General features: G+C 37.7%; 2 protein-coding genes across 7 annotated transcripts in view; one reads left to right on the top strand and one right to left on the bottom strand.

Annotated features, from left to right (window-relative positions):
* Positions 1-438: 438 nt before the first annotated feature.
* LRRC66 (leucine rich repeat containing 66) lies at positions 439-9,043 on the top strand (the record flags this gene model as incomplete). Its single annotated transcript, XM_084204001.1, has 4 exons — positions 439-934; positions 3,345-3,514; positions 4,026-4,356; positions 5,754-9,043. 4 exons carry the CDS (start codon positions 439-441, stop codon positions 9,041-9,043), a joined length of 4,287 nt encoding a protein of 1,428 aa, XP_084060127.1.
* A 3,927-nt stretch (positions 9,044-12,970) lies between these two features.
* DCUN1D4 (defective in cullin neddylation 1 domain containing 4) overlaps positions 12,971-24,029 on the bottom strand; it is a 41,297-nt gene continuing 30,238 nt past the window's right edge. For 4 of the 6 annotated variants that reach the window (XM_084205291.1, XM_084205293.1, XM_084205296.1 and 1 more), the window contains 5 exons: positions 22,991-23,082; positions 22,356-22,464; positions 17,939-18,043; positions 17,383-17,488; positions 12,971-17,272 (listed from right to left, as the gene is read on the bottom strand). In XM_084205291.1, the coding sequence (XP_084061417.1) occupies positions 17,217-17,272; positions 17,383-17,488; positions 17,939-18,043; positions 22,356-22,464; positions 22,991-23,082 (468 nt within the window). In that variant the 3' untranslated portion in view covers positions 12,971-17,216. The remainder of the gene's footprint in view (positions 17,273-17,382; positions 17,489-17,938; positions 18,044-22,355; positions 22,465-22,990; positions 23,083-24,029) is intronic. The other 2 variants (XM_084205292.1, XM_084205294.1) reach the window with 1 other exon arrangement.

The following is a 24,029-nucleotide window of genomic DNA, read 5'->3' as shown; positions in this document are numbered from 1 at the left end:
CTAGTTTTTCATTAAAAATACATTGTTGTGTTATTGATATGACAGCTGGAAGTATAAAAATTGTTCCACACCTGTTTGTCATAGATTGTACGTGGTGGACTTTGCTCAGTGTAATTGTGTGCAATACCTGAAGCAGAGTTCAAAAGTCTCCACTGTTGTTAGATCTCAAGCTCCCAAGAAGTTGCGTTTCTCAACCAAAAGGCTGGAAAAGGAAAAAAAAGGTTCTAATTGTTTTTTGGGATAGACGGGGGGAGGAGGGAGGTTACCAGTTTATGAATGCGCTTTTTGAAAATAAGACTCCAAAACTGAATGTTCAAGGCAGAATGTTGGTAATGCTGTGATTATTCGGTGTAGATTTTTTTTTTAATGTCAAACTCTTTATGCTTTCTATCCTTGTGCTGAATTTAACCGTAACTCTACATTTTACATATAGATACTATGGATAACTATCACTTGCATGTCATAGCTGTGGTCCTTTACTTTAATCTTCCTGGATCAGTGGGAGCCAAGTCCCAGCGGATCCTTCCTGCTACACATCGCCGTTCAGAGTGCCGGTGGGATGGGCAGTTCTTACTGAATTGCTCTTTTACCAGAATATCTACTATTCCAGAAGATACATCACAAGTAGCAGTAACAGCTGATTTGAGTTACAATAATATTAAAACTTTTGTGTGCTCTGATGGAAGAAATGAAGAGTGGATGCTAAAACACCTGAACCTCAGTAACAACCTGATTTCTGAACTCACCTTAACTACTTGTACAAATTTACCCAATTTAGAAACTCTAAACCTCAGTGGTAATGCCATCCATACCCTCACACTGGAAATGCCTACACCTGCACATGGGTCTAAAAAGTACAGCATTGTTGATCGTCTCCTGCCTGCTTTGAAAGTATTGTCAGTTGAAAGAAATAATCTTAATACAGTTCCAAGAGGTAAGCATTTCAAAAATCTTTAAGGACTTGATTCTCAAGGGGTAGGTTGGCTTAGGATATAATTTGTACATCTTACTGAATCCAGAATGTGACTTTCTCATTTTATTATACTTAAGGTGAGGGAAAGTTCCACTGGCAAATAGAGGCGGAAGTAAATCAGTTGTTTACTTTGTTAGGTTTTTTAATACAGTGTTAGCAACTGTACTGCATTAATAGCAGTCAAATAGAACCAGTTTTATCTTTTAAGAACCCAAGCAGTATTCTTACTTGTTGCATAGAAAGGGGGAGTATGGATCTTTGGAAAACTACCAGCCTCCACCTCCCAGTTGTGGACTTTAAAGCCAAAAAAATTACAGATCAATCATTTCATACTACCCTTCAAAAGGAACTCAACACTCTGAAATAAGACTTGCTATAGTTTCAGTATTTCAGAGACAGGAAAATACATTTTGTTCATTGCTAACAATTTTGCTCAGTGCCATTTAATAATCACAGGGACACCTTGGTCTAATAGGAGAGTGCTGTAAGGCTTTGAGAGACTTTGAGAAGGGCTTTGCTGGTCACTGAACTATGCTGGGCAGCTTAGCCTTTATCCAGGGATGAGTCACAGTGACCAAACAGTTTAAATGAAGCAGAAGCTACCAGATGAGCAACCCTGTCCTATACAATATGTTGATTTTATTGATGTCTAATAGCACCATCAGATTCATGAGAGTTTGAAGATAAAGGAGGACAAGTGATGACAAACAAAAATGCCACTTATCCCACAAAGTCACACAAAGATAATATAGTTGCCCCTCCACAGGATCATGAAAGTTCTGTTTTTCACCTTTTATGCTATTAAATAATTCTCTGGCACACAGGAAACCCATTTCATTTAATGATTTTGTAGTATGTGTATAGAAAAGGTATCTGAATAGGCAGTATAGAAAAGCTTACATTTTAAAATATATCCATTAAGATTTGATTTGTTTTGATATAGATAAATATGATTTTGTTTGATTTAGATAAATTTGACTGCCCATTATAGGATGCCTCAGAAGGTCAGACAGATCAATCCTCTTCTATAAGAGGCTCTCAGTTTTTTAAGTTCAAATTGCTGTGCATGGTACCACCCTATTTCAAGTTATACTTAAATCCTATATTAATTTAAATACATGTTCAGAACCTTATTCTTGTCCAAAACACTTCACTAAAATTCTGAGGTTTAAGCTCTGGAAAGAAAACACGATATGCAGTTCTATACCAGAGGTTTCCCACAGAAAAACTCTTCCCCTACCTTCCCTCACCCACCACAGGAGTAAGGCTGCTACCCACTGGTGCCATACCAGTGTATATTTTTGGCACAAACTTAAATTCAGGGAAGTAGCCACAGTACAATTCCTCATGTAGGTACACTGATGAATTTATGAAGTGCCAGAACTTCTCTATGCCTTTCCTATCACCTACCTCTAGTTTTATACCAGGAATGAATCATTCCCTCTGCTTTTCACAATAAACCCAAAGATCAATTACTCAGCAAACAGAACTGCTGTCTGAGAAAAGAGGTTTCTGATAAACAAGGTGGCACCAAGGGCAAAATTGTTAAGAACTAGTAGCTTCTCAACAGTGCTGTATGATCAAAAATCACTCTAGAGTGGCACTGGGGTCTTGGAACACTGAGCATCAGTGGGCATGCTGAGTGTTCAAGTGCCTGCCTTTCCACTGGACCTAGCAGGCTGGAGCTTCAGGGTCTGCCTTCACAGCACCTCAAAAGAATTAGGTGTCTCCAGCAAACAAAAGTGTTCCTCATGCAAGGTGGATGTTATTGCAACTAGGATACACTGAAGAATATACTGTCATGCTTCGTAATTCACAGGCAGATAGGCATAAGAAACAACATGGTTTTGTTTTCATTTGCTTTTACATCCTAGGAATACAGTTCAAGTACTTCCACATACGAAAAACTCCCATAAAACTGCACATGCAAATGGATAGGAGATACTGTATCACCTTTTGCATCTCTATCTTTTACTTGCAATTAGCATATTCAGATCTTGTCAACTCAATATATTTTAGCCTTTTCACACTCCTTTCCTACCTCCAGTTCTCCAGAGAAGCTTGCTCAAAGTACAGAAATCAAAGTCAGAATAATTTTGATAACAGAAAGAAATGCTAGTGGCTTTTATGAAAGTGTCCATTTTTAAGACATTGATTGACTGTGAATGTTTTAATGTGCCAGCTGTTGATGCTATGCAGCTTTTAGAATGGGACAATCCCTGACTAGGAAAGGCATACCACAAAGGCTGCAGCCACTCATTGCAATAGTGAGGAATGGAAGGAATTTTGTTGCAAAGAATTTTACAAAGTAACTTGATGCAATTGAGAGAACAAGAATATGAAATGTAAAATAGGGGCTTTTTCTTCCTAGGGCTAGGCCTCCTGCAGTCTTTACAAACTGTCCATATGTCATCCAATGCCATACAACAGATTGACCCAAAGGATTTTCAAAACTGTTCACAGCTGAAGGACATTGACCTGCGAAACAACAAGATAACTAAAATTCATCCAGATGCCTTCAGAGATCTCAACAAATTACAGGTTTTAAAACAATACAGCTGTTTCAATATTTTATGGTAATCATTAAAGATATTATTTACCAACTATTCAGCATGATTATATGTTTCTGATTATAGTACTAGTGTAGAATTTAAAAACTAGAGAAAATGGTGAAAATAATATTTCATATATTTACTTTTTACATGTAGGAAAAAACACACGCTAAAATAACAGATATAACCATAAATTCACGATTTCTCTATGCCACAAACCAATCCCTAACCATACATGTCCCTTTCTACCCCCATCCCTTCCATGGCAAGTGCTCTGCAGCTCTCTATTCACACAGAGGTAAGTCTGCAATGGGAGACACCCAAACACCACCATTTCAATTTTTCATCTACATTAAAAATCTCAGAACAACATTATTGAAATCCTAAGCAGATTCACAGAACTACAGAATTGCTTGTACACTGAAACACTGTTGTAAGATGTTGCAATAAGAATTCCACTGTAAGCCTTATCAAATTAATTCTCTGTTGTTTCCACATAGGTCGTGGATCTCCGTGAAAATGCTCTGACAATCCCTCTGCCACAGATACTAGTCAGTTTGAACATTTTTCACCTTGAAGTGTATTTGTCAAAGAATGCCTGGATATTTAACTGCAGGCTAAATGCTTTTAGACATTTCTTTCATTTTGTCTTTGACTCCACAAGGCAGAAATGGAGCCTTTCATACAATAAGTCTGCCAACAACTCCCAGAAACCTCTGCTGTATCTTTCAAGTTTCCATTTAAACTGCAGGGACAATGTTGTGCTCAAAAAGGCCACAGTCCCAACAGGGAACACATCAGTGCTGACTTGTAACTTGGACAACATAAGGGGTATGTAAATCAGGCACTCCATTCAAATGATACTAAAATCCAAATGAATACAGAATGATCAAATAAATCTGATTTTAAAAGTGTCTTTCTAAAGACACTGTTTAAAAATATCTGAATAACAATTTAACATGCAAAAATATTTCATTAGAAAGTAGCATTCTGTTTAGAATATTTGAAAGTTAGGTTTCCTGAGTCTTCATCTCCTTCCTTAGATTAAAGGAAGAAGTGATGCTAAATTCTATTCAAATAAGTTTCAGTAAGTAATGCATTGCAAAAGTATTGGTTTATTTTGGACTGAAACAAAGAACCAAATAGCAGGGTGGCACTTCTGAGGCATGTAGAAAACCAAGAAGGATGCAATAATTTTCAGTATTCAGTTACAGCAAAAGGAATTGAAAGTTTATTTGCAGGGAAAAACATTTCTAGTTCTTCTAAAGAAGTACAGCCACTGTAGCCCACACTTCACTTACATTTAAAATTAATAGAGAACATTGAGGGTATAAGCAACAAAACCTAGAGAGCTAAGACTTACTATGCAGATGGAAAACTAAGACCTAACTCAGAGCAGAAGGTGTATTTGTCCTGTGCCATAAGGCAAACTGGTTTGACTCTAATGGACTAATAGCACTTGGAGGTGGTGAGGTTTTTCCCCTGGGAATGCTTCATCCCTAAACGAAAATATGCAGGACCTGTCAGAAATGCCACCTGCTCTGTTTACAAGAAAAGTCACAGAAACCTGGATTAAAATCAACAGACTGGATTGCAGCAAAATTCAGCTGGGAACAAAAGCTGATCCAAAGACAAAGCCAAGAATGCAACCTTGAAACAAATTGCTAAAAGCCAACAACCAGCCATGGCGCACACTCAGTTGGTAGAAATACCCTTGATTTACAGACTTTTTTGCTGCAGTCAGATCAGGAACTAGAGGAAAATCACAGTGGTTGAAAGACTGACAGTGAAGAGGTGATGTTTTATCCCACAGCTGCACACAGCGACCATGGCCAGGCTGCAGAGCAGCTGGCTGTAGATGTCTCTTCCACAAGGAAGATCAGCAGGTGTTTCTAGTACAACCCTGACCTTGTTTAGATGATTTCAGTGACCTCCTTCCTCACATTACCATTTTTCTTGTAAAGTCTACAATAAAGACCCCACATATATATACTGTGTTTTTAGATGGGAGGCAGTTGGGACAGGCCTGTAATGTTTAACAGACTTTGTGCCATGTAAAATTACTTGGGATGGATAAAAGGAAAATGAGGTTTATAATAAACCTCATTTTAATAAATAAAATTATGAGAGATCATCCAGAGTATATTTTTTAAAATATCACTGGACCCTGTAAAGCAAGTATACTATGCTTTGAACAAAGACTAAGTTTGTATTTTCTTTCATTTCAGGCAATGGAGTCTCTTGGTGGACACCTAAGGGCAGAATTTCAAAAAATCACAGTCTTCCTCATATGACACTGGATAAAATGAATAATTTAGTGATATACAACGCTGAGAAAACTGCTGAAGGATTATATTTGTGTCTTTTTAATACAACAAAAGAGAAATATCTGATTTACAATATAGAGGTGAAAGAAGGAGTCTCAGCATTTTTGGTTAGAAAAGCCAGGGACACTCTTTCTAGACAGAATGAAACTGAGCCAAACTTTGCACTGGCTGTCTCCCTCTCTGTGCTCATTACATTTATTTGTGCTTTTTGTCTGGGTGCTTTTGCTAGACCCTACCTGGAGAGCCTGTGGAGACGCCTGCGCAGGAACAAAAATTCAGGTTCAGAACACACGTATTCTAACCAAGCTTTTTCAGATGAAACCTTGAGCAGAGAGTCTTCTGCAAGCAAGCCAACAAATATGCAGCGAAATACGTTCATTTGTGATAAGAATTCTTTAAGAAACACACAGATTTTTCCTACAGAAGCTTCTACTGTGTATGAAAATGTCACTGGTGTACATTCACCAAATCCAAATCCCAAAGCAGAGTACCAGAAACAAAGCAATACTGAGATCAACATGAAGAAAACACCAGCATTTTCAAAAGTCCAAACTAGTACTGACAATAATGAAAGCGTGAACATTTATGATACCGGACTATTTTTTGTAAGGACAGATTACCAGAACAGCAATGAAATGACACCAAACAGCAAAGTAAGAAACAACTCTGGTCTGCTGCAGTCTGAGATCCCAAAAGCTACACCAGATTCTCCAGAAAGAAAAGGTGTTCTTTCACATCATAAACCCAGGCACACTAGAAAATTCATGCAGGGAAGGCAAAGCTGTGAAGAACAACTTCGCCTAAATGGCAACAAAAATATACCTAGTGATGTTGGAGATTTTATTTCACCCAGTAGCTTTAGAAGAGATGCAGATATTGAGAGTTTAGGCCTCTATGAAACAGTAGACAACTTTCCCACGACAGAGCATGACTGTAAAAGGATACATTCAGATGAAAAAGATGCTGCAGCTGATATATTTGGTGACAGCTCTTCAGCTGAAGGGACTCCATTCACAATGAGTGACTGTAGTTCTTTAGCAGACTTTGAAGTGGAACATGCTGGTGTTAGTGACACCCTGCCAGTGAGTCAGTCACCGCTCGATGAAGCCAACACAGACAGTGGAACTGAGAAGTTCGTAACACCACCAGAGTCTCCAAACATTACTGCTGAACTTCAGCAGACTGGGAAAAATGAAGATGAGAACAGTGCCTGTTTTGAAACCACTATTAATTATGGATCAGATACCACCATGCAGGAAACAGCATCCACCTACACTGATAAAAGCAGTGGCCACGTAAGCATGTCAGATCCAGATACAGTTAGTTCTTCAAGTCAAGAAATTCAAGTTACACTTGATTATTTCACTAATGCAAAGTCAACAGCAGAAAATTCTATTGCTGATTCTCTCCACAGTCAAAGTACAGATTTTGGTAACATGGTACCAAAGTTAAAACATTCTCCCACATATGACACAGAGAAAACTTCTGAAGAGGATGAACTGCAGCTTTCTCTTCTTCCCAGAGAACCACAGCACTTCCTCAGCTTCAGTCACACAGAAGGAAAAGGAAATACACCAGCAGAAAGTACAGATGAGCACATAGCTAGGAACTCCCTTGAAAGGAATCATGGTGAAGCAGACATTAATGCAGAGTCCACAGTAGAAAACTCTATTTTTGATTCTCTCCACAGTCAAAGTACAGATTTGGGTAACATGGTAAAGTTAAAACCTTCTCCCACATATGACACAGAGAAAACTTCTGAAGAGGAAGAACTGCAGCCTTCTCTGTTTCCCAGAGAACCACAGCACTTCCTCAGCTTCAGTCACACAGAAGGAAAAGGAAATGCACCAGCAGAAAGCACAGATGAGCACACAGCCTGGAACTCCCCTGAAAGGAATCATGGTGAAGCAGACATTAATGCAGAGTCCACAGCAGAAAATTCTATTTCTGATCCTCTCCACAGTCAAAGTCAAGATTTTGGTAACATGGTACCAGAGTTAAAACCTTCTCCCACATATGACACAGAGAAAACTTGTGAAGAGGATGAACTGCAGCTTTCTCTGTTTCGCAAAGAACCACAGCACTTCCTCAGCTTCAGTTGCACAGAACAAAAAGGAAATGCACCAGCAAAAAGCACAGATGAGCACACAGCCTGGAACTCCCCTGAAAAGAATCATGGTGAAGCAGACATTAATGCAGAGTCCACAGCAGAAAATTCTATTTCTGATTCTCTCCACAGTCAAAGTACAGATTTTGGTAACACGGTACCAAAGTTAAAACCTTTTCCAACATATGACACAGAGATAACTTCTGAAGAGGATGAACTGCAGCTTTCTCTTCTTCCCAGAGAACCACAGCACTTCCTCAGCTTCAGCCACACAGAAAAAAAAGGAAATGCACCAGCAGAAAGTACAGATGAGCACACAGCCTGGAACTCCCCTGAAAAGAATCATGGTGAAGCAGACATTACATTACAAAGAAACATGAGTACATCTGAGGACAATGGCTTTATTTTTGCTCCCATTGATACTGGTTTGAATGAAGTTGTAAAAAAATCATCACTGCTGCATTCCAGCCAAGAATCGTCTCTTCAATTGCTGCCTGAACACACAGCTGAAAAACATTTCATGTTTGTTACACAGCAAGATGACTTGCTACCACAGGAGAAGCAGGCTTGGGCAGATAAAATGCAAAGAGGTTCTGATGAGAAAAATTCTGATGGATTCACAGAATTGCAGGATACCAGCAATCACAGTCTGCCTGAAGAAATGCAGTCTTGTCCTACAGCAGTTCTGCTGCATCTTCATAGTTCTGGGAAAACACAGTCAGAATTCACAACAGATGATCCCTTCCAACTGGATCAGAGTGATGAGGATGCATATTCCTTCTCAATCCCACAAGATTTCTTCAATGAAAGAACACCATACAGTTCTTGTTCCTTCCCACAAAAGCCTACAGGAAATACAATCTCTGAAAGCACTGATTGCAGCAAGACGAAGGATCACACTACTTTGACAGAGCTGGACAACCATTCTGCAACAACTGTAGAACACCTTCAAAATTTCAGTGAAAATCTCAACCAAAAAAGTCAGACAAATTCGGGACAGGACCAGTTTTTTGTCAAGAAGAAAAGAGCATTTGATGGATTTGCTAATATTTTGCAAAGCAGGAGAACAAACTTCAATAGCTGAAACACAAAATGGTAATACTAACCTCCCACGGTGTTTATGTCATTACAGAAGGTGCAAACATTATTTTGTTTTAAAGTGAAATGACTTTTGTTTATAAGGGTACTCGCAAAAACCCCAGTAACAGACTTGATAAAAAGCTAGTCAAAAATATGAATAAAGCTTTTGCTGAATTATATTTACTTTCTCATTATTGGTAGTTGATGCTAATATATAATTTTCCTTGGAATTTGCTTCAGATACTCAGTTTTGTCTTTTTGTCTAAAATAAATGCAATATGGAAATTTACATTATTACTATTACTGTGTTTTCTTATAGGACTCAACCTATACAGTGAAATAGTACATACTACTGTCTTCTGCTTTTTGAGCCAGATTTGTGGATTATCTCTGAATTCCTAGTGTAGCAAAGATAAGTAAAGTCCAAGCAGTATTCAATTACATTTCAAAAATTACATTTCTAACTTGGCAAAAGAAAGAAAACCACCTTTCTCAAAGACACAGAATAGAATTCAATTCTGCAGAAACATCAGTTATAGAAATGTAGCTATAATGGGACATCACCCGAAGTTTGCAGATGTGGTGACAGGCAGGGTAATTTTAAAAGAGACAAAGGATCCTATATCCACTTGAGAATTTTATTTAAGAGGGGGAAAATCAAGAGAAGTTCAAAACTGCTATTTTAGAACATCAGTAGCCAAAAGATAGCAATTGTAAAGTAAAATTACCTCTGAATATAGCCCAAGGCCCTTTCAACTGACTCAGTACCACTGCTGCAAGTCCTTGAAGGGAAATGTCATCATGAAAGGGAGCAGACCCAGTTCTGGGAAAATGCAGGATGTTGGCTAAAACTCTGGGAAAACTCTTTCACAAAGACACAATTAACTCCTAAAAACTCCAAACAGAAGGAACACATTTCAATTCCATTGCAAGAGGAGCAAGTCCAATGGCACACTACATCATGGAAACTACCTTTAAAAAAAAGCACCTAGAACAAAGCACCACTGCCAGTTTTAGTAAAGCTCATTATCCACACGAGTTCTTTGTGGCCAAAACAACTTTAAAATTGCAATGCCTGAAAAAAGCACTGACTCACTCTTTTTGGTATCTATGGGTCTTCAAACATCATTAACACCTCTCCAAGGACTGTCACCTTTTGGTTGTTGCAGTTACTAACATGTTAAGAAATCTAACTATGCAAGCAAGGCAATTTTGTGAATGATGTGCTCGAGTGCTCTATTGGTATCTCATACACTGAAATGTTTTGCCATTTGCTTGTGCAACAGTCCAATAGCATTTCAAAATATATATTGGAAAATTATTTTCTCATCTTTCTTTCTGACCACGAGAATGCTGCAGTGGTGAGGCAGACAGTACTTGTGAGAAGCAGACTACTTGTGACAAGCTGCAGGGTTTCTAAGATTCCCTTTATGCCATAAAGTTGTGGAAAAGTTTCTGTTCTTGTCAGACATAGTTCTTGTCAAACTTCTCTTCTGTTCTTGTCAAACTTATCTTCGCATGGCTGCCCAATCTTGCCACTGTCCTTTGCTACTTGCCTCTCCATTCTACCACATCTTCATCCAAATTCAAACTCAGCTGCTTCTCCTTCATATTAGTTCATTAGCAATTGCTCTTTAATATAAAACCTTTGTATTTTCTGTGACTTCCACTCAGTACTCATCACCCTCAGCTCCTCCCTACCACCCCATGTTAGCATGTCCCTCTGTATACACTTGGTTAGTGTATAGTCCCACGCACACTGACCCCAATTCTGTACCCTCACATTCCCTTACCTTTCATCCACTGTATCTTGTTCACACTGAAAACTGATTTAGGTTCTTTGGCCACTGAGAATTTTCTAGGACACCTATGCTAGTAGGATGCTCACTGCTGTTGACTGTGGGTAGTCACACAAAGTCACAGAAGCTGGATAAAAAAGGTGCCTGAGCGTATGCTGTAGGAATTTGTAAATGAAGCCTGAGCAATCAGCCAAGAGGATGCTGGCAATAGTCTGGGCCCTTCTCACAGGGCAGTGGCCTGCCGAGCTCCACAACTGACAGGACACAGAATCCCTCAAACAGTGAATCAGGACAGGACAAAATGCAGGAGTTTTAAAAACAGATCAAGAACTTCAAATATAGTAATCAGCATGAAAAAAACCTCCCATTTTCAAACACATAATAGTTTGATAATTGTCAAGTTACTTACTGTGGGTACAAAGCATGTCAATCTTTCCTGAATATGCTTAAAATTGGGCTGGAAAATAACCCTTAAATATAAGGAGAAGCCATGCACATTTAACCTACACATGATCAACAAAAGAAACTTTTTTGGATAGTAAATTCTTCATGGTAGAGAAGACTGTACTCACCCTCTCTGATAAATACAGGTAAGCAACAGCCTACATTCTGAGAACTGGCAAAGCCAATCCCAGCCTTCATCAGAAACAAACACAATGAAAAACTTCTTCAGGATGGGTTCTGCATTACAATATTCTAATTACAATGTAAATACATCCACTTCAAGTAGTATTTTAAGTGAAGGTTGGAAGCAAAATCTGGAGGTCACCTAGTCCAATGATCCTGATCAAGCAAGGCCATTTAGAGACAGTTGCTCAGGACCATGTTCAGATGGCTTTTGAGTATCTCTGAGGAGAGACTCGGTAACAGTGCATGGCAACCCTCACAGAAAAACAGAGCAGTTCCTGATGTTCAGATGGAGCCTCCTAGGTTTCAGTAAATGCCCATTGCCTCTGGTCCTGTCACTGGGCACTGGCTGAAGAGTCTTTGTCTTCTTTACACCCTCCCTTTAGATATTGAAATACTTTAGTAAGACTTCCCACAGCACCTTCTCTCCTCTAGGCCAAACAGCTGTAAGTCTTTCCTCATAGGAGAGAAGTTCCCATCCCTTCATTTCCTTCTTCATTATCTTCATGGCCCTTTACTGGACCCTCTCCAGAATGTCACAGTGTCTCTGGTACTGGGAAGCCCAGAACTGGACGCAATACTCAGGTGTGGCCTCATCAGGGCTGTGTTGGAGGGAACAGTCATCCCTCAGCCTGCTGGCAATACTTTGTCAGAATCAGGCAGGAACTACTCGCCTTCTTCACAGCAAGGACTTGGGGGTGGCTCATCTCCAACTCAGTGTCCACCAGGACCCCCGGTCCCTTTTCTGCCAAGCTGCTTTCCAGCTGGGTGGCCCTCAGCAGACAGTGGTGCGGGGGGCTGCTCCTCCCCAGCTGCAGGACTTTGCACCTCTCCTGGATGAAACTCATGTAGTTCCTGTCAGGCCATTTCTCAAGCACACTGAGATCCCTCTGGAAGGCAGTATGATCCTCTGGCTACTCATCCTTCACTTCCAGCTCTGCCATATCAGCAAACTTGCCCCATCACCCAGGTCAGTAATGAAGTTGAACAGGACTGGACGCAGCTCTGGCCCTGGGGGTACAGCAGGGGGTTTCCAATCAGACTTTGCTCTGCAGACCACCACTCTGTGGGCCCTACCATTTTCAGTTTTCACCCATCTGATCATCCATTCCATACATCAACAGCTTTTCTATGAGGACCTTGTGGGTCAAAAGGCTGGACCACGATGAGTAGGTAACAATTATGCTTCTGTAAAATTTTGTCTTGAGACATTTCTGCTCAAATTCACTAATTGTTGAAAATTTTTGTATTACAGTACTGTTTTACAGCAACACACTCCATTCAAACCATAACCTTGTTGATACGTGTACCTGTTCCCAACAGTTTTAAATACTGATTTGCTCCACTATTAGAAACCAGGGGGACAAGATCCTAAGACAAATTCCCTGCTAATACTTGATAAAGGCTGAGGTATGTTCAGATATGAGAATTTCTAAAGTATGAATCACAGAAAAATCTGAAGTCAGTTTCTGAAACCAACACAAATACTGTTTATTTGTGGGATGCCATTTTATAACAACACCAAGAAAAGACCTAAAAAAAATCAACTGGATTAACTCATGTTAGGTAGCATAATAGTATTTTCATCATATTGTGAGTCACAGGAGTTTAGCACACCTTATTTACGTAATATGCAAGTAACTAAGACGTAAAGCATTCACAGTTACAGGTTAACTGCTGCTCCTGCCACAGCAGTGTCAGTAGGTGCCATTTGGACACACGTACACATGCACACACACACATAGTGGGGGAGCGGGTGAGGATTTAAAAAATAAAAGCAAGCAAACAAAAAAATAATTAAGCTGAATTTTGGTCTCAATTACAGAAAACAAACCATTCTGTTTGTGGATGGATTCTACATACTTTTACAACAATAAGAAAAGACAAAATATAAGGCCTAGAAAGAGGTATTAGCAGCTATAAATAAAACCAGGGCACAAGCTAACCTTTAAAGCTGCCTATATAAATTCCAAGAGTATCAAACAATTTCTGAGACTTGTGACTAAAGGTCAACAGAAATCTAGGAAAATCTTGACACAACTGAAGTCCATTTCTTGTCCTTCAAAATAGTAACTTGGGAACATTAATGAAGTAGCAATAAGCTATGACTAATTTTGATTGTGTGAGAATATTTCTGATGAAATAAAACACATGTTTGTGGTAAAATGGGAGAAGCCTCTACAGAATTAGAAATGGCTGCAGAAAGATAACCCAAGTAGTTATTGTAGCATAAAGACAACCTTAAAGAGGTTTTAACTGAAAACTCAAGTACATAAATATTTTCAATAATTTCTATGTTCTTCAGCTTGCCTTCTTTGGAAAAGATAAAAAGTGAAGAAATAACAGTAATAGAGAATTATATTAATACTTTAAACACTTAGTATTACTTTGCTTTAGAAGGAAATTTAATTCATGGACTGTTTTGGTTACTAATATTAATAGAATCATTTAGGTTGAAAAAATTCTTAAGACTACTGAGCGCAAAGAGCTCCAAATGTTCGTCATCAATCAAAGAACATCAACTGCTATAGTCTCTGCAAACTGTTTCCCTTTTACTGTCTTTCCAATTTACACCTCCCAAATACCAAAAATGAACTGAAAATTGATCATCAAGTTTCTGCTAAAAGTTCAGTAACAGTACACCAGTAGCATTAGCACAAGACCAATAACACTTTTCAGGAATGACCTCTCAGTGTCTTCTCCCAGAAAACAGCATGCTTTGTACATTACTTTTCATAAGGGATGGGATGGGAGCCCACAATCAAACAAAAAAAAAATCTACATCAGCTATTTGATGGCATAATAAACGAAAAAGCAAATGCCACACTTGTACTAAATACAAGATTAACTGAGTATGTTAGTTAAGTTTCCACAACTATTAAAAGTTTCTCCACTATACAGGAGTAGGCAATGTTAGGATCTTTTGTTTATCAGCATATTTAGCAAAACCAACAGAATGGATAGCAGAGGGAAGCTCATCAAACCACACAGGTCCATTTTAGTCCATTTGTTCACTATAAATGTCTGTAAAGCTGTCTCAACAAGCTTTAATTGAATCTGTGGTTTATTTTATGAAGATGCATGTTTATAAACTTGCTGATGACTACAGATTCATACTGTTTCAAATGGAAGAAAAAATTTGCAGCATCTGATTCATTTCCAAACACATTCTTCCTTTCCATCACTCCCAATTAGTTTTAGCCAAATTTAAAAAATGGAAGTTTGTGTGCTTACAGAGCTCATGTACTTTCTGAGGTTTCTTTCCCCATTTCTTTGCTTTTAAGTAAATTTTTTATTCTGATAAACATTTGCAAAACTGCCAACACCTGGCTGAACCGATTTCTGTCAATCCTGCTATATGAAAGCTATACCTGTAACAGTAATAGATTAAAAGTGTCTTTGGTTCTTGCTTCCATTATTGGAAGCTCAGTTATTTGTGACATACAAAACCTTTTATACAAACTTGTATTTGTTGCAGGATTCACACCAATTTGTGCTGAATAGTTTTCTAGAGTCAACAACTAGCTTAATGTTTTAAGAACAATTACATCTATTTCACTTGAAATCTTGGCAATCACAATTTGGCCTTATGTTAAAAGTTATATTGCTTCTAAGTTCATTTTTTGAAGAACTAAACCAGCAGCTCCACTGGTATTTCATTACAGTAATACTATTGTAATATACACATTTACATCAGAAGTCTTAATAAAAGGTGTGTTTTCTTAAGAGGCTTATTGTAAACATTAAATACCACACTCCACTCAATTTCTTGTGCAAACTGGCATCAAACATGGAATTAAGGTTATGTGCATTAGTACATGAGAAAGCACTGACTGTGTATGTTTTACCACTACTAACTTTAAAAAGCACTATTTAGTATTATGGAAATCCAAATGTAGCTGTTTCACAGGAAAGGTAGTATTTTCTTCTTAGCATCATGAAATTCTAGGTTTTGTATTTGCATGTATATTGTATATTTACGTATATACAAATATACACAAACAGACTCACAGTTTTTGTCTTTGGCAGCTGAGCTTGAAAAACAAAAACCAAGAACAATAACAAACAGATCTGAACACAAATGACCACCTGTACCATGACAACTACAACCTCCTGGCCCAGGGCAGCAAGCTAATGTGCTTTTGCTAAACTAGACTTAATCCTGAAAGGAGTCAAGTCAATGGCAGCTGTTCCTCACTTGATGGCAAGGATAGAACCTTCAATACAGAAGAGAATTTCACTTTCAACTTAAAGTGCTTTCCTCCTGTTCCCCTGGATGGCATTCTAGCGAAATAACAGAACTGCCAATACCTTCTAAAATATTTCTTGACAAAAGTAATGTTATTTGTTGTTCCAAAACACCCACTGGCCCTTTGTTGTTAAATGCTCCATGAATCAATGACATTTTAATAAATCCTTCGGGATAAAAGTTTAATAGCACCTGATACTTTAAGGACCTATTTAGAAATATCAACACTAACATTAATAAAGAAGGGTAAGGCAAAGGCAACATGACAAAATTACAGAACTTAAGCATTATTCCATTCACTCATTTTTTCCCAAAATAATCACTAGAACCATCACCTACAGACAGAGATGAGTGAAACAGGCAGTGGTCCCTACTAAAAAGTACTGTCACTTAATGCTGGTGTCTTACATGCCCATTGCCTGCAATGGACATTCTGCCAGGAAACTTTAATCCCCAACAGGAAAGAAAAAGTAATACTTTGACTATTCAACACCATGGTTTTTCTGATATCAGAAGTACATATTTTAAGTACTTAGAAACACGAAGCTGGAGGCCCTTGGAAAGACTAGTGTTACAAACAAAATAATCCCCAAAGCTTTTATTATGTCTGTGCTAGGGGTGAGCATACTTCATTCCCCAAATCACTTATTTCAGCTAGCACTTTCGATGTCATTGGGTCACTAGATCACAACATAGACCAAACACTCTTGGTACACCAAAACTTAAAAGGAATATGCCAAAGGCAATTTACAAAAGTCTAAAACCCATTTTTAAAAGGTACTTTAATTTGCTCTTTTGTACCTGTAACGACTACTGCAGTTTTAACATTAAAAAGTCAGTACGTTTTTCTTCAAATGGAAATCATCTGTGGCATGTACAACTATTACAGTGTTTAAATATTTATATGTATATATATATTTTAAGACACCAATATTTCATTCCTATAAAGCATTAGGTCAGGTTTGGCAAGTTCTGGTGAAGGAAATCACAGCATGTCTTCTCAGAAATTGGCATCTCAAATAGTAACATTGAAACCGTAAATAGTTCTTCACATAACTATGTCCAGAAAGACTGAAATGCTACATTTGAGACCAAAAGAAAAACAAAATAACTAAAGTTTCAACAGACATGTAAGTGCTGATTAGAAATATGCCACAAAATTATTTTTACAATACATTTCTGCAGAAATAATTCCTAGGTGAAGCCTTTTTTTATACACATATACAAAATTTAGACAGCAATATACACATAATCACAGTGAAGACTCTGGCAAGTTCACCAATTTGTAGTGTAAATACAAAATGCAAAGCAGCCTTCAAAGAGAACAATGCTAAACAGCAAGCATAGCTAGCTTGTTAAATAGCAAACATCAAAAGTTCCTTGCCAAAGGGATGCAGTGCAAGAAAAGCAGCATGCACTTTGATACAAATAGCAGTTTATGGCTAATGGTTGACATAACTGTGGTAACAGTGACTCTTGAGTGGCTGTGCATAGTTAAACTCCTATGTCATCTGTTTTCCTTTATACCATTCCACAAACTCATCCAACAACACTGGCCCTGTGGAGAGATCAAATAACTGTATTTTACAAAATTTTGTAAAAAAATGCTGATTGATTAAGCTCAGAGAAATAAATTATTTTACAACATCAACACATGGTAGAACTTACAGGCTCCGTCTTCATCGTAGTTACTGAGGTCAAGGTTAATTGTCCTGCTGAATTCAAGAACGTTACACCATTGGTCCTTATTGATAACTTTGTATTTTGATTGCTGCTTGAGGCAAGAAACAGAAATTACTAAAATGTATTTTCAACTGTCTCAAACTCAGATTTTCTTACAGAAAATTTCAACTTTTTGGTGCCTTATTATTTTAATCTGTATGCCATCTAAAACTAAAAAAGATTAAACCAGCAAGTATTGAAACTAGTGCTGAATCATGCTTCTGATTAAGATATCTTTTAGAGGGCAAACATATTGCAATAAAATAAAGTCCAAAAGCAATTAAAAAACATTCTATAGTTTGTTCTGCATTACACAAATCTTAACAGCATAGGATTTTGGGAAAAAGGAAGAAAGGAAAGATAACCAGCTGTATGTGCTGCTTTGGCAGTTACAATTTCCTAAATCAAAAGACAGCATTGTAAGCTGTTCATTCTACCTCGAGTTAGAAGCATCAAAGAAGACAGATTAAAAACCCCCATAATTCTGTTTCCAATTCCATACCTCTAGAAACTGATGGAACACTGGAAAAAGGGACCATGCTTTTCCTAAAAGAAGGCCCAACATACACTTGGCAGTATTGATATCTAGGCTGCGCTGGTCCTTTTCCTGCATGAAAAGGTCAAAAAGGAAAACAGCATGAATTCCAGATTTTTCACTTCCCTCACAGCTCACCCATGGACAAAATAAATTACCAAATAAATAATATACAGCAGTACCTAACAGTTTTTTTTAATAATACACAACTTGCCAGTAAAATTTCCTTCCTTATAGGTAATGGCTTGTTATATGGAAATGTTGCTTTTTATAGATGTTCCCAATAAAAGCATCACTGTTATGGCAGACGAGGCATTTCTGATTTCAGACCTCCCTAGCAAGCAATGGCCACCACATCCCCAGCCACACTGGCACTTACCCTGTGCACAGCACACCTCTCAGAACAGCAGTGCTGTCCCCACTTCCCACCCTACCATTACAGCTATGTGGGCTGTCAACAGACACTCAGTGCTAACTGACACCTTCCCTACCCGAGAGTGAGCCAAGGGAGGATCTTTGTTCTGTTCTTCTAACTGACTGCATGAAAGTCAGATTAAATTATCAAATGAGCAGACAGAACATAGTACACTAGCACACTGAGACTCTCCTCTGGACTGTCCAGTTTTAGTTCAATATAACAACAGCATATTTAAGCTTAAGGGCTTATTTTTTTGGTTTCTGTTAAGTAAGAGCAGCAGCATCTGTACCGAGAAGGTTTGTTAATCACTGGCAAATATTTAGTAACGTAACTTCTGCACATCTAAAAGTAACATGTATGTGTATGATTCCATTTTGTTAAGTAGTTTATTCACCTACATTTGTTATCACAAAATTAAACCAATTTTGCTGAGATGTAAACCCCCACACTTTTATACCTTGGTTTTAACACTGACCTACAAATTCACAAGATAATGAAATCACAAAAAATAGATTTCCATATTAGCTAATGTAGACCTTATTCTGTATATATTCATTACAGTGGACTGCAAAGTCTAAATTAAGAGGTATCACAGAATCATGGAATGGGTAAGGGACCACAGTGGGTCATCAGGTCCAGCTCCCCTGCTCAAGCTGGGTCACCCTAGAACACATGGCACAGGATTGCACCCAAGTGGTTCTTGACTATCTCCTGAGAGGGAGACTCCACAACCTCTCTGGGCAGTCTGTTCCAGTGTGTGGTCATCTGCACAGCAAAGTTCTCCCCCATATTCAGGTGGAACTTGCTGTGCATCACTTTCTGCTCACAGTCTCTTGTCCTACTGCTTGGCACCACTGAGACAAGCCTGGATCCATTCTCTGACACTCTCCCTGCAGATACTGATACACACTGGTAAGCTCCTATCCTTTAACTAACCTCACCGGCCTCCACAGCACCTCCTCCAGGAGCTCCACGTCTCTCCTGCCCTGAGGAGCCCAGAGCTGGGCACAGCACTCCTGATGTGGCCTCACCAGGGCTGAGTAGAGGGGCAGGATCAGCTCCCTCAACCTCCTGGCACTGTCCTTCCCAATGCACCCCAGGACACCATTGGCTTTCCTGGCCACATGAGCACACTGCGGACTCATGGACAACTTGTTGTCCACCAGGACATATCCCACACAGGGATATTCTGGATGCAGGGACTGTCTAACAGATCACTGCAAGACAGCTAGCTGCCCACGACAAAGGGAATTGAGTCCTACATTTCACCTGCAAAAATGTACTTGCATGTTTAACAGAACATGCATCTTTATTTAAAAAAAAAAAATCTCCAATTGTAACTGAATTGTCTTCTATCACACAGGAAGGAATTGACAGAGCAAGATTCCAGTTCTCAGTCAACAACTGAATGCCTGAGTCACAAGGTTACTTTCATTCCATACTAAACACTCCTCAGTTATAAAACTGTATAGACAGAATTTAATGCAGATTTGTTTTGAAAGTAAAGTGAGGAGACCAGCAATTGTGAAAACACGAGAAACTGTTTTGCATTCTGGGCACTAAATCCAAGAGGGATTTAGAGAAAAAAAGTAAATTCCATGATGAACAAAGCTTTTCAATTAGTATGAAAAAGAAACTGCAAAGGCATTTTTGTACTAGTACCATATAAATCACTTATTTCCAACCTTCGGAAGTTCTAAAAACTAATTCTCCTTCCAAAGCTCATCTGCACTTCTGTCACAAATACCTTTAAAACAGAAATAATGCTGTTGTCAGAATAGATTTTACTTTACCTACTGTTCATACTCTGAATTCTTCCCACACACTCAAGTATTAATGAAATCAGGCTCTATTGCCTTTACTTTGGCCACACTGGTTTTTCATGCCTTATATTGTTACATTTCTACATTCTCTCTCAGACTAGTGATCAGAACAAATTGTTCAGATAAGCCCTTCCTACCCACCTCCAACTGCCTAATGGCACATCTGCCATGACAGATGATGCAATTGCATTCTTAGCATACATTCTAGACACATTCCTTGGATACAGCCAAAGGAATTTATTAACAAACTTTATTTTATCTCAGTATTTGTTTTACACTAATGATAGATAGTCTTCCTGAGATTTTCTTCCCCCAATATTTCACATTAAAGATTTATTTAAGCCATGCAATAGATGCATCTGTATGTTCTAAAACTTGGCAATAACAAGGACAAACATGGATTGAGGAATGTTATTTGTGCTTAATATCAACATATGGTGTTATAAATTATTTCCTCAAATCTATGCTGACTTAAATCATGCATACCACATGAAACCTTGATGACACATTTTTATTCACAAACTAACTTCAAATGCCAAATCAACAGACTCTATAAAAACATTTTCTCTTAAAACTTAGGAAGTTTAGACAAGTGGCTTTTTGCCATAGAGCACTCCCCTGAAAAAAATTATCCTTAGGACAGAAATTATACAATCTCCTGAATGTGAAACCATCAGCTTTTTTCTATCAATCACTTCAGTGATTCTGAAAAAAGTTATGCCCAATTTAATCTGACATCCATAAATATACCTGCCTTTGTTTTTTTCTATTCTTACTGGATGCCATACTCCTATAGACTTTCCCCAAGTCTATAGTATGGAAAGTTCAATAATCAAATTAGCCAAATATTCCCCAGTTTATACATCATTGACTTCAAGTTCTATAATCTGCAGGGTTTTTTGTCACAAATGAAGTCACAGCACCTGTGTCTCAATGTTTAAAGACCACTGTTTGTCACACCAGTTTGGTAACTTTTGAAAAGAACACACAAACTATCCACCTTTGAAGTATCTGCACTTAGTTTTGACAGGCTGGCACAGGTTTGCTCTCTATCCCAAATATTTCATCAGTATCTTGAACTTCTTAGGCAATGCCTTTGCATTTTACATTCAGCAAAACTAGCAGAATAAAGCTTCATACAGCAAAGGAGGAATTAAGAGGTGGATATAGCTTTTCTTTTCCTCACATACTAACCAATCCCATGCATTTTTTCTATTTGACTGCAAGCTGCCTTGTTTAAAAGTGAACTACCATAAATCCGAATGCTGTGATGCAGAAAGCACTGAGGTACCAAAAATCTGAGTTGCTAATGGGAGACTATCAGTCCAATTTCTTCTTGTTTTTCTGATTTTCTCATGGTCTTTTTTTTTTGGTGCAAGTTTTCTTAGTATTTTTAGTTTTCTTGCACTGGAATCTGAGATTCAGTTTTACCTTTTTATGTTAAATATTCTGTACACTCTATCACATTTGCAAAATGGATTTCAAAATTCCATTTCAAATTCTATTCAAATTCTATTTCAAAATGTTATTTCAGAAAATAAAGTTCTCTTATTACTCCTTTCAAGTATGAACAGTCTTATGCATATTGGTTCCACTACAGGTAAAATTTCATCAAAGTATGTTTTATAGCAGGAAGACTAATATCAGGGTATTCTTTAATGAATACTGAAAACATCATTAAAGCCATTCCAACAATCTTCTGAATCAGTATTTATATCATATCCAGCTTTTATCATGTTACCATTTTTACCAGCTATTGAAATGTGTGAAGTGTCTTCCTGTTTTAAATATGTTTGTGCTCAAGATTCAGAATAAGGAAAACCACAGCAAATTATAAAGTCAGGGGAACTCAGTGATAAAGCTCCAATATACAACAGAATGGGGCCTAAATAATTTCCCTGAAGTTATAAAATAGCTTGAGGTAAAGGGGTAACAATACACATCACTAAACCACTAAGGCTTACACATTCTATATACTTTTCCAGTTTTGACATCTTGCATATACTGTTTCAGAACACAAATTGTTCCATTTGTTCTAAGCAATCTTGAGTGATACCTTCAGGGAAACAAACTTAGAAGCACATGGTCTTTCAATTATTATTTATGACATTAAAGTTTGTAATTTCAAATACACAGTACTTACCCGTGCAAAATCAAAGGCATATCTATAAATAAGTTTAAAATTGGTAGGCTCATTTAATAAAGATCTCAAGTAATCCAGAGAATTTCTCAATTTTTCTGTAGTATCACACCTACAAGACAAGCACCAAGTGAGTTTAGAATCTGCATTCTTATTGAGATGTCTGATGTTCTAGGAAAGAATCTCTAAGAATCTCATATATTCCCATTAACCTGTTCAAAACACATCACTCTGTACAGACACATGTTTTTGATGTGTCTGCATAAAATACCTTATTAAACCCATAGTGTAAAACAAATTCAGATGAAGTAGCAAAGTCTCACACTGGGACTGACTGGGTTTGTAAAAAATGCACTCTCCAACAGATAAAACTAAGAGCTTGTCCATGCATGGCAAACAAACATCAAATCAAAGCAGTGAAAAATACTTCTAAAGTCTTGCTGAAACTAGAACTTCCTACACTTCTCTTCTGGAGGGCAAGTCAAAACAGTTTGTTCCTTCTCCAACTCTCTATGAAACATGATTATTCAACTTTATTTACTTTGCTTTAGGTATTATGAGTCAAAACACTAAAGTGTGTTTTTTCTGAAAAGCTGTGTTTACTATAACAAACATAGGAGAATTTTCAAGGCACTTACTGTAGTGATGTCATTCCTTTTAACCATTCCTGTAAGGTAAAGTAGCCCATGTTTTGTGCATCCAACTTCCATGCTAGCACAAGCATAACTACCTGTTTTAAAGAGAAAAAAATAGAGACTGAGAATTTAACAAAAAGATCTGCGTGTTTTATAAATAACCACTGTTTAGTAGGATACAAATGCTTTTACTTGTGTAAGTCAGAAGTTCAGAACTTTGCTATGCTATTTTAGAAGTTTAAAAACCCTATGACAAGCCTGTACACAATCCAAATGAAGAGAAGGTAACAGTACAAATATATAGGGTGAACATCTACCCAAGTTATCAGTCATCTTATCAGCAATACAATGGGCAGAAGATGAGCTGGTGCAAAAGCTGCAGAAAAGGTTTCCCAAAGTAACTACATAATTTCAGTAGGTTGGTATAGTTTGACAAGCTATACCTGACATTTGTTAAACCTTCATCTCAATGAACATCACCTGCAATCCACAAAATCAATCATTTGAAAGCTAATAATGATCCCCCAATTCAAGCAGATAAGTAAATCTAGATGAACTAACATTAATACGCATCAAAACACAGGCTGATATATCATACTTCAGTTTTGCCCAAAAGGAAACAGTCTTTTTCACATCTCACACAGAAGATCAAAGCAAAAAAGAATTTTGATAAAGCAGTACGATAAGACTATTATTAGCTTATTTATCACTTAAGAAACCACTTTTGACAAATATGTGAAAGAAAAACTTGCAGGATAACTGACTCTGCCAACCTGAGAAAAAAATAATCAAGTCATTTAAATTTGCTACTCGGCCATTAACTAGCTAAGGTTAGGGCAACCCTGTACAGCATATAATGGAAATCAGAATACCTGTTTATACCTCCAAATGTCTGCATAAATCACAACAATTATTATTGTCCTAAACTCTGAAATTAGCAAATTACATCCAATTTTCCAGAACATCTTTCAAAGCCACAATTCTCATTTACTTATATGAAGCTCCATGAATTCTGCAAAAGACAGGACTTACAAATGCATTT

This window comes from Fringilla coelebs (genome assembly GCF_963513975.1).
Source record: "Fringilla coelebs genome assembly, chromosome: 4".
Taxonomy (NCBI): domain Eukaryota; kingdom Metazoa; phylum Chordata; class Aves; order Passeriformes; family Fringillidae; genus Fringilla; species Fringilla coelebs.
The sequence above is the reverse complement of the archived record's forward strand: the minus strand, read 5'-3'. Positions and strand labels throughout refer to the sequence as shown.